The sequence below is a fragment of the Pyrgilauda ruficollis genome, unplaced genomic scaffold (genome assembly GCF_017590135.1).
Source record: "Pyrgilauda ruficollis isolate IOZ18807 unplaced genomic scaffold, ASM1759013v1 scaffold36, whole genome shotgun sequence".
NCBI lineage: Eukaryota > Metazoa > Chordata > Aves > Passeriformes > Passeridae > Pyrgilauda > Pyrgilauda ruficollis.
In genome coordinates, this window is record NW_024525045.1 from 2,515,074 (window position 1) to 2,531,660 (window position 16,587).

General features: G+C 39.3%; 1 protein-coding gene across 2 annotated transcripts in view; it reads left to right on the forward strand.

Annotated features, from left to right (window-relative positions):
- SLC9A9 (solute carrier family 9 member A9) overlaps positions 1-16,587 on the forward strand; it is a 177,959-nt gene that overhangs the window by 46,537 nt on the left and 114,835 nt on the right. For both annotated transcript variants that reach the window (XM_041475797.1, XM_041475796.1), the window contains exon 6: positions 1,208-1,313. In XM_041475797.1, coding sequence (XP_041331731.1) covers positions 1,208-1,313 — 106 coding nt within the window. The remainder of the gene's footprint in view (positions 1-1,207; positions 1,314-16,587) is intronic.

A 16,587-nucleotide genomic window follows, 5' to 3' on the forward strand; every position in this document is an offset into this window, starting at 1 on the left:
GATGCTTTCAAAGTTCCAAGAAATGTAATAAGACAACGCATAATCAGCTGGTCATGCTCTTGTATGAATTGTCAGCAGTCACATGAATGTAAAAGTATATAGTTTTTTATTTCTAAAATGTCAGATGTGAACATGGCATCCCAGAGGCACTCCTAATCTTTGGAATTCCTGGGATATGAGGACTGAGTCAATTGTACAGTTATGTATTAGAATGAGCACCAGTGAAGCAGTGAGTTACCATGCAGTTTTTAACCAGACAAGTAATTGGGAGTCTTTACATTAAATTCTGTTTGAAATTAGAAAGTTCTGCTTTGTCCATGCAAAGAGAAAATAATAAGAATAATAAGAATTCAGCTAAGACATACATGGAACATAGACAGCCTTCTTCAGCTGGAGATTATGAAGTGCAAGATAGACCATAGGAAGGACTGTGATCCCCTGTCTGCAGGGAAGAGGGGAAAACAGAGAAGGTCTAAGTTAATATCAACAGGATTTAATAACCTGAATAGAAACCAAATGTCTAAATACTCCTGATGATGTGTGTCTAACCTTCAATTTAGATTCATCACACTCTATTTTTTCTATTGCACTGGTGAACTGAAAATCAAACATAGGGTATCACTCAGGGAGAAGGAAGGAACTTAAATTACTGGTATGCTGAAGGAGCCTTACAATGGGATAGAGTTGTCAAATATCCTGGACTGGATCAGAGACTTCCTGGCTGCCATGAGCCACATCCCTGCTGAGCACGGGGCAGGACAGGGTGGGTATGCTGCACATCCCTTAGTGAGCATGTGCAACAGATGGATAAGTGTAATTTATATCCTTCTTAAAACAGGTAGACCCCTACTCATCACACACAAAATCCACAGCAAAATCCAACTCTTTTCAGCACCCTTATTCCTCTGTGGTCACAAGATCACAGTGCTTCATGCACAGTGAAACATGCTGTGACATTTTCATTTCTGTAGGATTCTCTCTGTGAGAGAGAAAGCTTCTTCCTAACTCAGCTGAAGCAGAAAAACTCATAGACTTAATGAATTTAATGATCTTATGTTTTCCAGTTGATCCTTCTTAACTCATTGTTATCCACTTAGGCAACATATAGGACTGGGCTTCTGAAAACCTATATTCTAACATTGCTTTATTTCTTGAACTGCCAGAGGAATATGAAAATACCAACTCACTTTGCTTTCCTCCCATACAGTGACAGTCCTTGCTATTTTCCATGAGCTGAATGTGGATACAGATTTATACACACTCCTGTTTGGAGAGAGTGTCCTAAATGATGCTGTGGCTATCGTGCTGACACAGTAAGTTACACCCACCTCCATGCCTTACTTGGTGAGATCATGAAAGCTTTATTCACTGATATCATTCTCACTGATATAGTTTGTTCAAGTACAGCTATACCATTTGAAGGTTTTGTTACAAATATGTAGTTTTTATTTTTCTTGGTTTGTTAACACTAGAATTCCAATATTGTTCCTAGTAACTGTATATCCAGAATGCAATTTTAGTTCCCGTTCTTTAACCCAGAAAGCAGTATATGCTGTAAAATGGTAAACTTAATTTATTACAATTTCTTTCCTCATCTAAACAAGGCATCTTGAAAAAAAAGTGCTAAATGAGCATCTAGGACATAGAGCAACTATAAAATCCAAGACAGGTTCTTTTTCTTTTTTGAAATTATTATTTTCCAAGATTAAAACCAGAGTCATACACAGTATCTGTTTATCTACTTCTGTCTATGGAAGCTGGCAGAGCTTCAGCTGATAATATTATCTTAAATTTATATATAGCTTTTTTATTCTCAGGAATCCTCAAACAGATCACAAATGATGGGCCAAAATCACACAAGTATGTGCTGTCCTAAAAACATAGATGCTAAGTACATGATTAACGGGATCTCAAGTTTACTCCACTCTACATGTATTATATGCTTCCCAGAGCTTTGCCAGAAATACAAATAATCCTCTCAGATAATCTTAAAAGTAACAGAACTGCAAAGTCAGATTCAGTTTTCCACGATGTTTGAAGGTGCTTCAGAGTAAGCCTCAATTCAGTGCCAACCTTCTCCTTAAAACATAGTTCCTTGAACAAGGATTTATCCCATCTCTCAGAATTGAAGAGTTTACAGTAGTTAAAAGATGAGCTTAATATTTTGTCTGAAACCCCGTGGACTTTCAACTTATAATAATTGCTGCAAAAAACTCAAATTTGTTTCACAATACAAAAAAGAAATAGCATTCCTATTTAATTTACCACTCTCCAGTTACCAGTCTAGTAACCTTCACCTACACTAAACTGCTCCCAGAGTTTTCAGAGCAAAAGCAATGTTTTCAAACGCTGTCAAGTGTCTGAGCACAGCAGTCCAGGGTTAGATACAGCATGGCTGTCACATCAAGGGCCTGGGGCTGGAATGTGTCACCTGGGAGAGCTCTGGTACATCAGATAATAAAATTCACAAAATTAAAAGTAAGCAAAGACCAGACAATTGGTAGAGAGAGCCACAGAAAAGCATTGAAGCAGCTATTAGAACTGGGAAGAAGCGTGTAGGTGGCAATGTCTGAGATTTTTATCTCCCTCCCTTGGCATGGTTTAATAACAGCTGAGACATTTTTCAGCTCATTTAGACTCCTCATCAGTTAGTGCAAGGTTCCCATAGAGGAGCAGTAAGGCTCCAAGCAGCTCAAGGGAACTCAGAGTGTTTTAAATCTCTCTGGTTTTCAGTCACCCTGATGCCAAAGCACACAGATCTCCCAAAGGAGCAACTCAACTGCAGAACAAATCTAAAAGGAAAAGTCCCATCAGATTGCAGTTCCAGCAGTATTCCAGTACATGATTCATGACCTTCTAAGCTCTGCTCTTCCCAGTACTCAAGTCTAGGTTATGCACCTCAGCCTATCTACTTCTTATGTTTTTTTTTGCTGTTACATGGGAGATTACAAATTTTTAGTAGAGAACCTCTTGTCACTGGAAAACTGTTGTGGTTTTTTTATATATTCACTGTGACAAATTATTTGATTTCTATATCATTTGTAGAGACTGAAGAGAATACATGGCATCATGAGTTTCACATTTCATTACTCTCTGGCTTCAATAATCATCTTCTGCACAAATACAATACTTCTGCAACCCAATATAATCTTCCTGGAGCATTTTAAGTAAAAATATACTGTTAATATTGCCAGCTTCAGGTAATTATCACCCTACTAAACCAACTTGAGCTTAAATGAAGAAAATTGTTTTTCTGTCACTGCAAAGGAACAGCTATTTTTTTCCTATAACCCATACCATTCTTGTGTGCAAACACAACATGTTCATAATTACAGCAATAGATGTCTATTTAAAAAGGTGTGAGAATAATGTTTACAGATCTGGAAAAGTGAGAATAAGTAATTTAGTACACTACATAATGATAACCAGAAAAATAGACTATGAAAATACACATTGTCTTTCATTAACTAACAGAATAAGTAAGATAATGTCTGCAGGAATGACTCACTGCAGGACAGGCAGGAAGAGAAAAGAGAGAAGGCTCTTATGGCAGGAGGTGGCAATTTGGCAAGGTGAAGGCAGCATGGCTGCCTGCCAACAAGGGCTTAGATTGATCTCTCTCCTTTCTTTCAGCTTCTCCCTCTTGTTTTTTCCTGTTCTGTTTATCATTTAGTTTAAGAAGGACAGCACCAGGACCAGCCACCCCTGCATTTCTCTAGGGATTTAGCAAGTCCCACGAGCTGTGTTGCTGCAAGAGTGTGTGCACACAGTGAAAATACCAACCAGGGACACCAGTTCTCTGGGCCAGTGTGACAGCTCTCCTCCAGCCACCCTGCCCCATGAAACACCTGGGTGTTTGTGGTACTGCAGGTTTCATTCAGTGTGCTATTCTGAGATAATCCGTGCAGGAGGGATCACTGTGACTCAAATTGACAGCAGTGGCTGCAGGAAGGCTGACAAGCTGTTGTGCATCTGGGAGAGCTCACACACACAAGGGCCTCTCTAAACAAGGGCATGGGAGATGCAACGAGGATTTCCTCATATTGAAATCACTTTCAGAATTTCTTACAACTTTTTGTTATTAGGATAAAATTCTGCTTTTAATAAAAACTTGTGAGAATTCTAACAGAAAATAAACATCAAGAATTCCAAGTATTTAAGAAAAAATGATAGCAGACCCTTACAAGACAGTACTTATTAGATTATTAAACATGTTTGCTTTTACCCAGAAAAACCCATGTGACTAATTATGCCACAGATACTTCCTACACACTTTGTTTTGCAGAATACTGACTGAGGAAAATCCTGATAAAAGTAGTTTCATGATTCCTCTTAAATATTTCCAGGATGAACATATACCAACTCAGGCCATTGTACATCTTCTTCACTCAAAAAATACTTTCATTCTAGTCTAGACATATCTTATGCAAGTTAATGTCATGCTCAAACCCTTATTTCTTGGCAGAAGTTTGTATAGGGCTTTCTAAAATAACATGGCAAAAGTAACTGATTTATTGACAGGGTAACAAATTTATTTAAAAACAGTATCAATTTTCAGGGGCAATAACTCAGAAGCCAGCGTTCAGCTCAGTTTGTGCTGAGCACCCTCTAAGGTTGTCTTTTCTTTAGTGATTCCTATAATTATCTTAGGCAGACAAGAGAATTCCTTCTGACACAGTGGTGATTCTTACTGGTAGGCACAGCCATCAAATTACTAATTTTAGTACAGTTTAGATCTTTTCAAAATGTTGGAAACTCTTGTGATACAATGGACCTCAAATATAAAATTAATAAGAATCTTTAAACCTTTCTGGTTCTAGGTACTTGTTTACCTGGTATTGTTATTATTTCAGTGGGTTTAATTCTGTTATTATGTCACTGAACTTGAATGTAGCATACACAGGAGAGAAATGTAATCAGAAACTGAGAAACAGACATTGGACAAACATCAAATGCAGTCACAAGAATTCAGTCTGTATTTCATGTGGTCATTGGCCCAGTGATATAACTGTCCATTATCAGCAAGTGTTACTTCCCTACTTTTCACAATTTCTAATTGTTGTTCCTTGAGTGTTATATCTTAAAATCAGCTGTTCTGCAAAGGACAAGAACAGATATTGTAACCATGCTGCTGAATAATTAAGATGGGAGCTGGGAGTTCCAGGAATAATATTGTCTTTGAAAGTTATGGGTGTCTGCTTGATGCAGATCTCAGTAGATGTGAAGCTCCCTTTATGATTATATTTTTCTTTTTTTCTTTTGTCATGGACTGTCTCTAATTTGGATCCTTTGCCCTTCCATTTTTGAAGCATTATTCTGTATAGTTTTTGCCACACTTTGATCCCTGAGCACATTGAATAACAAATTTTACAGAGGAAAGACATCTGAATGTTCTCACATCATTTTTCCCACAAACTGCAGTCATATTCAGAAAGTGGCCTTTAAAAGCAGCATTGTGTGTTTCCATATGTACTGTGTCAAAATCTTTTGTTTCATGTGTATCAATTAAGAAACAAAGCCTTTTCTCTTAGCTAATCCTTTGTTTGAGCTTCCTCCCCACCTGTAGGTAAGCGGGAGTTTGTTCAGTCTAAGAGCACAGGGAATTCTGTCAGCCTGAATCCCCTTCCCCATGCTGAGATTTGTTAGGCACTATTAGCAAATGGCAAATAGTATTGAGTCATCACATAAGAAAAGAAAAAGGATGCTGGTTTCTCTATAGCCCTTATATTTTTAGCCACTTTTTAAACCCTGTATTCTTGCAATTCCTTAGTGTCTTTTACAATACTATCTCAGCCACTGGAGTGAAAATGAAACTAATTTAAGTTCCATTTATTCTCGACATGTATCTGAGTGCTAAGATGTTATTCACACATCCTAGACATATCAGTACATAGAAATAGTGTAAAAAACCATTTCTATCCACAAGTGGGCCCTTACGTACACACAGCTAATAGCTTTAGTGTACCTACACATAGAACTCTTCAGCCTAGGAATTCTTTTTCAAAAGGATAAAAGCCTCACTCCTTGCCAGCTAATGTACAAAGCGTGCACAGAACCTTTCCAGGAGGGAAAGAGGGAAATAAAAGCACCTGTGCCATCAAACAGGTGACAGGTAAAAAGTATCAACACATGCAACGTTTTCCTGTTTAAAGAAAATAGATTTCTTGGGTGAGAAGAAGTGGTGAAATAAAGATGTAAGAAAATGAGCTGGTGAAAGCAACAAATGGACATTGTGAAGACATGGCTAGGAAAAAGAAGGAAGAAACAAAGATAAGGCTCATTGTGTAACTACAGATCATGACAGCAATACATAAACCTGTAGCTAGAACTCTTTAGAGGGACGAAAATCCTGTTTACTCATAGGGATGCAGAGGAAAACCTGATTATCTTTCTCTGATGCAATTTTGCAGTTTTATATTCTTTTGTTATGAATATCTATGTTGAAATCCTTAGGTAGTACATCAAAATCTGCTCCTGAACTGTAGGAAACTGGCAACAGAATAGGAATTAGGACAGCCAGTTCTAAAGAGTGATATGCTGCAATCAGACAGTGAATCTGAACTCAGAAAAGGAATGAGATTCTGCCATAAATACAAGGGGTTGCTCACAGACCCTTTCTTTGTAGCTGTCTTTGCATGGACTGGTTGGGCAGCCCTGGGGGACTGAGGCATGTATGAGCTCAGTTGGGGCGGTGGCAGGTTTAGATCGGGGGCTGCCTTTGCAAAGCCTGACCTAGAAATCACAGTTCAAAGTGAGACCAGCACTGGAACCCAACAGGCACGGGGAGAGCTGCTCCATGGTACTGACCTGCATGACTTTGAATCCTTCAGAAATATTTCAGGATTTCAATGTCTGTGAGCCACAATTCTGGACCGATGGCTAACTGGATCTCTGGATACAGGCCTTGCCTCATTCCAGATAAATACTGTTTGTGATTTTATTCCCACAAAGATTCCTGAGGAGGGATGTCTGTAACATTGTGGAGGAGAATTGAATAGAATCCCCTGAAAACCTGAAAGCAAACGAAATGCTGGATGGAAGCTCAGTCCAATCATTTCACTTACGGGTTCCCCTTAGACAAGATGGATTTGGCTGCTATTCCAAATGTTGTTGGAAAGGTTTATATAACAAGCAGCCATTCAAAGAGTCAAATAACAAGTAATTTATATATTAATAGAGCAAGGAGTTAATTGCGCATCACGTTAGTGAGTGATTTTGAAAGGTAGATGATGAGTCCTCTTTCTCTATTATTTCTATAATAATGAAATTTTACTTGTCCATCTGCTCTTTTTACCTTTGAGGAAGGGCTTACTCCCAGCTTATTTTGTTGATGATAATTAGAGTTTCACGTCACTGACCATCTGGAACAGGAGATGTGAGCACTGGGAAGCTAACCAAACTTGCTATTAGCAGGAACTTTAAAAGAGCTTCTCTCCCAGAATAGAGGAAATCCCACATAAAATGTTTGTATGTTTGCTTAACAAAACTACCTTTCTTTTCTCCTCCATGAGCTTTTTTGTACAGACCAGTCTTATACTTAAATCAGAGAAAAAAATGCTGTTGAATTTCTGAAATGCTTCTTAAAGCCAAAATTTCAGTATGAAAATGGGCACTCAGAAGAGAATATTTTCAGGAAGTAGTTCTCACTCCTCAATTTTTTTCACATTTCAGTATTTCATATCCCTTTTTCCAATATTAGTGCCATATTAAAATTTTACTTAGGATCTAGTTAATATATGCTAAAGATCTTACTCTCTGTGCTGCTGGGTGTGTGTGAGCTGGGGTTCATTGCCCCCCGCAGCCCTCACAGAGCTGTGCTTAGCACTGCTGAGAGCCCAGCGGTGTTCTGGTGCAGCTGAGCCGTGCTGGCCCAGCAGCAGCCCTGTCTCTCCAGCATCCCAGTGGTAGGAGGTGGACAAAGATTTGGGAGAGGACACAGGCAGGACAGCTGACCCAAACTGACCAAGGGGATATTCTGTACCATATGATGTGCTCAGCAGTAAAAGCTAAGAGAAGGGAGGAAAGGAAGTGCAGATAAATGTTACTGCATTCATATTCCACATACGTGGCTGGGTATCACCCACCAATGGGAAGCAGAGAATAAAACTTTTGTTTTTCTTTGCTTTCACACACAGCTTTTGCTTTATTAATGTGCCTTTATCTTCACTCCTGAGCTTTTTTCCATCTTATTTTCTTGCCTCCACCCCATCCTTCAAAGGAGGCAGCGATGGAGTGGCTGGGTGGGCGCCTGTCACCAGCCAGGGCCAGCCCTCCACAGTTCTTTAATTGGCACTGGTTTGTCTATGCAATTTATTTGAACAGGCAGTCCTCAGTTGAAGACTGCTAAGCTGGAGTAGATTTCAGTGAGCAACATTATGGAGATTGCCCTGAGGGATGTATGAAGATAAAGCTTAGCTCAAATCAGCTGGGAATGTCTGTACTTGTCAGACCCAATCAAACCAGAGTAGCTGCAGGTATCTTCGTCCACTTATACACAGACAGATAAGTTTTAAGTTCAGAATTAAGAGCACTGCTTGCAGTCCTTGCAAATCACACCTAAGTGGTAATTATTTAGTTATACTTTCCCTGAAAATTACCAAACTGGCATCAAAGCTTCTTCATTTCAAAGATTTCTATTGGGAACTCTTCAGAACTGAAGTACATTGTGGTACCAGTCAGCCTGGTTTTTGAGCTCTTCAGATGTTTTTTCTTGTTCAAATAACTTTTTTCTAGTGAATAAGACATATTTTTCCTGAGAGGAAGATAATTACATACAGAGTCTAATTCTACCTACAGAGACAACTCCCTTTTATTTTAAAATAATAGTATTGATATTGTTTCCCTTGAAGTGTTCCAAAAGAAAGCTGATCTCATCCTCTGGATGAAATACTGTATGTAAGAGTCTATCTGGCTCTTGCAATAAATTAACATATATATCATGTCTCCTGGCAGAGAAGATAGAGGAAAGCGTGTCTCAGAAAGGTGAGGGAGTCCTTTCTGCCATTTCATTTGCAAGGTAGCCACCAATTCCTATTCACTGCCCAAATCCTTCCCAGAAATACAGTACTGGAGAGCACAGCTGTCTCAGAGAGACACAGAGTTTGTCACTACAGGATACTCCATAAAAATGCTGTTATTCCTTGGAGATCAGGTTATGATTACAGGAACAAAGAACCCATTCCTATTTCCAGTGGCTACCCAGGAACACTAGGAAAGACTGATATCTCTTGTGATCCCTCTGTGAGCCACTCCAGAACCTCCGTGCTACAGTTCAATTTGAATTTCATCATTCTGACCTGTTCTAAGCATTTATACATTTTTTACCAAAAATATCAGTCAGTGGGAGAATGGACTATTTCCAGTGGCTACCCAGGATATCTCTTGTGATCCCTCTGTGAGCCACTCCAGAACCTCTGTGCTACAGTTCAATTTGAATTTCATCATTCTGACCTGTTCTAAGCATTTATACATTTTTTACCAAAAATATCAGTCAAACTGCTTCCTCCTGCAAGCCTTGATCTAAGGCTCAAATCCTTAAGCTACTGAGACTCTTAGAACTGACACAACTCTTCATGAAATTCTTTTGCGTGTGCATATGTGCACATCAAAATAATGCAAACATTATCAAACACTCACTAGTTACATAATGCCCAAAAATCTTCATATCTTACAAAGGAGGAATTGAGAGGTACCTTTTGTAAAACATTTTCATTAAATGTAATTTTTAAGTTTATTTTTTTCATACACAGAAACCCTCTGCTCTCCATACCCAAGACATCATTTCAGTGTGCATGTTTCACCTTTTGGAGTAGAAACTTTAATGGTTTCAGGATATACTTCTGTCACTTGAGCAAAGAGAATAATTGATAACGGTAGCATCAGCTGCCTCCCTTCAGTGCCAGGCACAGCAGGAGTGACTGCAAACCTCTAGCTACTGCACTTCACAGCTACTTAAATGATGAGACTCAGCAAATTTCTATTCTTGGGATTTATTCCAATGGTAACAAAACATCACTCTCTCCTTGTTTCCACTTGCTTTTGTATTGGTCTCAATCTTTCTCTCCCTTGCCTTTCCAGAAGACAATGGTCACCACCTCCATCTCACTCTGCCCATTGCCCTGAACTGCATGACCAGCTCCACCACTTCTGTGGCACTCACCAGTCCCTAGGTCACCCCCCTGAGAGAAAAAGAAATTATTTCTAGAGATAATCTAGGACTGTAAACTCCAACCTCCTTAATACCCTAAAGTTGAGAGAGACTCTGACTTCATTCCTGGTGCAAGCACCTCTTCACTATCCTTCTTATTATGTTGTGACAAACAGAGGAGGTAATGAGGACAAGAGGGGTAATGTGACAGTCACAGCACTGGGGACAGCAGCTGGCTGAGTCTGGGGACCAGCAGTTGCAGGGAAAGAAGCCACACATCTAAGTTTTAGATGGTACATGCCTTAAAAAATGAGATCTTGGAAGATTTTTAGTTGATGAAGTTTATCAGATCTCCACTGAGATTTGTCTACTAAACATTTTGGAAACCTTTAAAAATTTGCATAATTTTGTCACATTTTCACAAGGGTGAAAGATATGTAGGAAACAGATGGATAATTTCCTCTTTCCTCCCCTGGGAAATGGCAAGTCTGAATTTCAAAGTGGTACAGTAAGAAAGCTTTGTAATTACGTGGTTGTAAGGTTTCTGTCCAAGATAAGCACAGATGTAGTCTCTCTATAATGGCTCTGCAGAACACCAATTTAAAGAGGGGGAGAAAAAACAAAAGAAGAGAGAGAGGGAAAAAAAATCTTCATGGCAATTGCAAATACAACGTGGCAATGTAGTCTCAATGGTGACATTTTGGCAAAGTCACAAGCTGTGACAGAGACAGAAAACAGCAGTTGTGCAAGTGGCCCTGAGAGAGCTCAGTGTGACAGAGCTGGTTCTTTTCTACTGTGTTCAGGGCAATGGGACTTATGAACATTCCCTGTGAAGACCACTGTACCAAGGACAGACATCCACTCTTTTTATCAGTTTGCTCTTAATGCATTTGGAACATTGATGTTCCCTAACTAATTGCTAATCATAATGATCTACATATTCTGAATGTCATGTGCATACGTGCATGTTATTTGGATTTCTAATGAAATTTTAGCACATTTTTGGGGAGACACAGTGATGCTAGAATTTGGATTTTGAAAAGGAAGGTCTAAATATGATTAAAACTTTGAACAAAGTAGTATCCCAACAATACATTGAATAAACCGATATTCACATTTTTCCCTTAGTAATTTCTCCACTGCAAAATCTCACAAAAGTGATATAGTTTTTAGAGACTTTAAAGCATTTTAATGTTGTATCCCCATTCACTGAAAGTTTACTTTATTTTCGCTTAAAAGAAATCAAACTGTTTTTCTTTCCACATTGTTCTACTGATATGTAGCAAGCACAGCCAGAAGTGTTAGTGAGAGAAATGAGAATAATGGAGTGCCTAGCAGGCTGCTGTTCCTGCCTCAGACACACTGGGAGAAGGTACAGCTAGATGAAAATATTCCTGAAGAAATATATCACCCTTCTGAACCATTTAACAGTGTACATCTTCTTTGTTACAGTGTTTTTATTCTTAGAGAGTAAGGTGAAAGGTATTTCTAAACTCTCATTGTAGGATGTTCACAGTTTTACATTTTATTTCTAGCATTAGCAGGACTTAGTCCATACCTTGGAGAGTGTTTTCAGTGAGCATTGTTAGAGTGAAGTGAATGCAAAAGTTTCTGATGCAAGACTCCTATGTTCTAGTAATTATGAGGGTAATGAAGCTAGGCAGAATATTTTTCCTCTTATTAATATCTGTGTTTAAGCCTCATAGAACTTCCTGTCTAGGGAAAGTATTTATTTTTAAACTAAGTGGTGGAAATTAATGTGTTATACTACATCCTTATCCGTAAATCAATGGAGTCTTTAGAAAGCCAGAAAAAAAAATTATCTGTTTGGCTGCCTGTCATTTCTGTGAGTTTTTCACAGTGCATTGGATAGGCCAATAGCATATACCTTAATTTTAACAAAGGAAGATATTCCTTAACTCTCTCAATCTTAGCACTGAGGAATAATTCACGATCAGCTGGCAGCTGTCCATCCAAAAGCCTTAGCATGTGTTCTTACAAATAATTCATTCTTATCAAAGCAAAACCTCTCATCCAGTATGTTTGGTACTAGGTCACTTTGATCAAGTGATTTATATTTAGGAAATTGGGATGGGTAGGATTTTATTATCCAGATTATTTTCAATATTCCCATTAACTTTTACATTTCCTTCAAGTAGCATATGTTTAAGTAGCAAGGGCTAAAGGTGACTTATCATTCAAAATTCCTGTACAAAGGATAAAGAAATACAGACTTCCAATTATTTTGAGTAAAATATCCCTAAAGATGGAAGTCAGAGAAACAGAATGAGTGTTTGAGTGTACATTTGTGTGTGTTTACTTGTTTTCTCTTCTTGCTGAAATCCTTAAGGATAAAAAGAAGGTTTTACTGTTTTGATTGCCTTGGAATTTGGGACTGAAATTCTATCCACATCAACTTCCCTCCCTAAGTGGTGATTCCCTCTTTGTTTAATTTTACCATGAGTGAAGTTCAGCAATCCTCCAGATTGCCAAGAGCTATTGGCAGGTGCCGTAATCAGCACTGACTTCACGCTTGAGCAAACCAATTCCCACAAGGTTCAGCAGCCCTGTCTCTGCTCTCAGCAGCCCCAAGCTGCTGAAATGAACCTCCCAGCTGTGGAGAGCCAGCTACAGCTTCGAAGGGCTCCAGGCAGAGCAGCCTTTGCACTTCCAAGGCAAGGAGAAAAGGTACAAGACGGATGCAAAGCCACCTCTCAGCCCGTCTGCCGCCCTGCCCGTGTCCCTGTCACGCTGCACAGGCTGCCCTCAACACCTCTCTGCTCGTGCTCTGAGCTACTGCTCTTCAGTCAGCACCTTCCCAGAAATTCTGTCTTTAAATATTTTTTCCCAAAAGAGACTTACATGGACTATTTACCTTCCCAGCACAGTGGGTTTGTCCAGTGGATGACTATTAGTACGTGTACTGGGACTTGTTGGATGATGCTTTCTTTGGAGAGCACTGTCCAGTAATTTTGTTTTAATGTTCTAACACTAAAGGTCTAACAGGTTAAAGAACTTCAGGCTATAGAGTGATAAGGTAGTAAACAATAGGTAATATTGCAATTCTAAGATTTCTACCATGGCTGGGATTTATCTTTTTATAAGCTGTAAAAAATGAAATGTTAGCATATTAGCTGAAAGGTAGAGGAGAGCTGGAAGCCCACCTTTCTCCTACAGGAATATTACTGCCATTCTCTATGCAAGGCTGACCAGCTTTCCTAGCAAGTGAAGTGCCTTTCCCTAAGGTGAAATTTCATTCTGTTTATTTGCTATATTTGAATCAGGAACAGAGACTTACAATTCAGAATATCCCTAAATCCCCATCCTCAGCTCCGGTATATCAAGAAAACAAAACCTGTAACATGTTTTGTTTCTGGCGTTATTACTGCCAACACTAGATCATACAATTCACATCTGGATTTATTTTAGACTTTCTCATAACAACATCTGCATTTCTTGTCTTCAGTTGGATACATTTTTAAAAATTAAAATTGCCATGGCAACAGCTGCAGCCATTTATTATAAAGCAATAGAAGTGGAACTAATATTTGTGAGAGGAGCTTTGTTATCACGCAGGATAGCATTTCATTCAGACAATGCCTGAGTCATTTTTCCGTAGCTAGTCCATTTTTAAAAGAAAAATATAGAAAATATTTTCAATAATGAAATGTACGTGGGATTGAACAGCTCAGGAGATTAAAAAGATTTTCTTCTTTAGATTACAGGCTCATCTCAAATCCAGATTAGCAAGAGGCAAAAACTATCAGCTGTTTGGTGGGCACATGGAAAAATCGATAGGGCTATGGAGCTCTGAAAATCCCATTCCCACAGCAGCTATGTTCTCAACTGCAGCACAGAAACTGACAACTGACAGCACAGGGTGTGTCTTCACTGGGGGAAAAAATGATGTGAGCCATCCTTGAGGAGTGCTAATGATGAATGCAAAGGAAAACTCCACAGGCAGCCCGCAGTGCTGGCACAGAACAGTTCCAGGTGAGCTGTCCTGCCCTGCACATCCCTTGCACTGTCACCTGAGAGAAGGGAACTGTTTTCCTGAGGAAAATGTGGCTAAAGAGGGATGTTTGGGACAACCTCAAGGTTAGGTTGTTCCAAGCCAGGACTGGGGTGGGGACATCTAATGCATGGTCTGGGCGCACTAGAAATCGCGTGGGCCATTTTGTTTGCGTCTATTGACAATATTTCTTGGAGCATTAATTATTTTTTTAAATCTCTCTAAGAAGCTGGGTAGGAGATAGACAAATTGTACTCCAGATATTAAAAAGCTACACAAACTGTCAATTTTTCTCATTTAACCTCCTTCTGACTATGAAAGAATCTGTTTTGCATGCACTGGCTATACAAGGATGATATACCACATACCAAAGACCACATTTCTTCCTATTTGTTACACATTAGAGCCTTATGCAGAGGGAGAAAACTGAAATAGAAAAAAAACTTTAGATGTACTTTCCTTCTCCTTCCACTATCATTTTTTGTGGGATTCTGTGTACCTTATCTTTATCAATTACATTCTGCATCAGGCTGCCCAGTGTCCTGCTCTGTTCAGAAGTTCCTAAAGAGGCTGAAGTTCAGTGAAGGCAGTAGACCAGAAGCTCCTTTCTTAATCTCTGAGAGAAAAAAATTCTGCAAGTGAAAAAGCCCAAGGCTGTTGATAGGCCAGAAATTGGGCACAGCCAAATTGAAGAAATTTGGCACAGCCAAATACTATGGCCAAAATCCCTATGGTACTGGCAGTGGATTATCCAGCTGCTCCAGGGAGTACCTGCATCCTCTAGCAGCACACTTAGCTGTGTCTAGGATGTAATAATTTAAACACAAACAGTAGCACAAAAATCTCTTAAAAGACAAAGAGTACCCACACTTACTAAGCTCTAGGTTTGTTGGAAACATAGATTATTATATAGTCTGACTTCATTAGATAACTTTTGGGTCACAGTTTATTTCAGGGAGATAACAGGAAAAACAGAAGAAAAAACAAAATTACACCTCATGCCTGAGAAAAATCTATGAAAGCATATAATTAGTACATTATATTTTATAATGAGATCTGGTAGAATATATGACTGGTGGAATATAAAACTGACATTTGGTAGAAATCACAAAGATAGTTTTCTTTCTTCTGCTTTCTCACTTAACCTTTCAATTCTTTGTAACGTATTCCCAGCAGCATGCTCCCAATTCTGTCCCTCCTCTTCAATATTCCTAGGTAAGCTTTACAGCCCCTGTTACACTTCAAGCAGTGGCATGGGACAGCTGAGGCTTGGCAGAGCAGTGGTGAGAATGGGGTCCTTCCCTGTGCCACTGACGAGAGGAGAGGAGCAGCGAGAGCACAGCCTGCTTTCCTCGAGGTGAGCAGGACTGGGCACTTAGAGCTCCTCCCTGCCTCTGGGAGTATTGAGCTGTGCACAGAGGGAATCTGGGATGTTCTCTGTGAAAAGACACGGAGAGCACCACCCTTGAACACATCAGATTTTCATAAGGGGAGGTCACAGAAGAAAAAAGACCTTTGAACATTAAAAAAGAACCTGCTGTATATGTTCTTTCATTGATCAGCTAAGCAATGTGCTCTTACCCCTCACTCCTCTGTCCACATTCATTCAAGGGAATTTCAGAGAAGATTACAGTGTATTGTAGTATTGTTTAACCAGCTAAATCTCAGGGACAAGTTGGTTTAAAGCCTGGAGGAGGGTGAGGTGAGTAGGACTATGCATTTGTAAAGGATAAGAAGCAGCTGTTACTACAAAGGAAATGCTGCTTTTCATCCCTGGGTATCTCTCAGTGCTCACAGGTCTAGTAGGTTCTCCTGCAGTGTTATAAGGATGAGTCAAAGCCTAAATGAAGGGAATACTGTCTGGCATAAATTATACATCCTTTTCTGTTGTTTCAGTCTTAAACTGCTCCTGAACAAAATCTTGGGCTGTGTGATTATAAGAAAATTACTATTTAATAAAGATTTAGTGGAAACTCTTTCCATTTAATCTCTGCTAGTTGTGCGTAAGAACAAAGGATTTTTCATGACTAACCAAGTTGCTTAAAACCTTCCTTAAATTGTTTGGATCATATCCTGCTTTTTTTGTAAGACCAGTGCACATCTATACCAACTGCACTGAATCAGTGGAGTTACTTCAGATACTCATCCCTGTAAGGGTAATTTGAGGCAGTTTCTCCTCTAGAGCAGGATGACAGTAAATCACAATGATTTCCTGGTAATCTGCTGCAGAGTTCTAACACTCTGCTCTATGCAGGAACCATCATCCCACATCATTTTGTCAACAGGTATGTGGGGTTCAACTGACATAGATAAATATAAAATTTGTTTGCAGGAACAAAGTCACTGTGAAAGACTAGGGTAATTGGAAGGCTTTGTTACCTCATCCTTGAGTCATCCCAAAAATTTTAGTAGAAAATGGGGGCGGGGG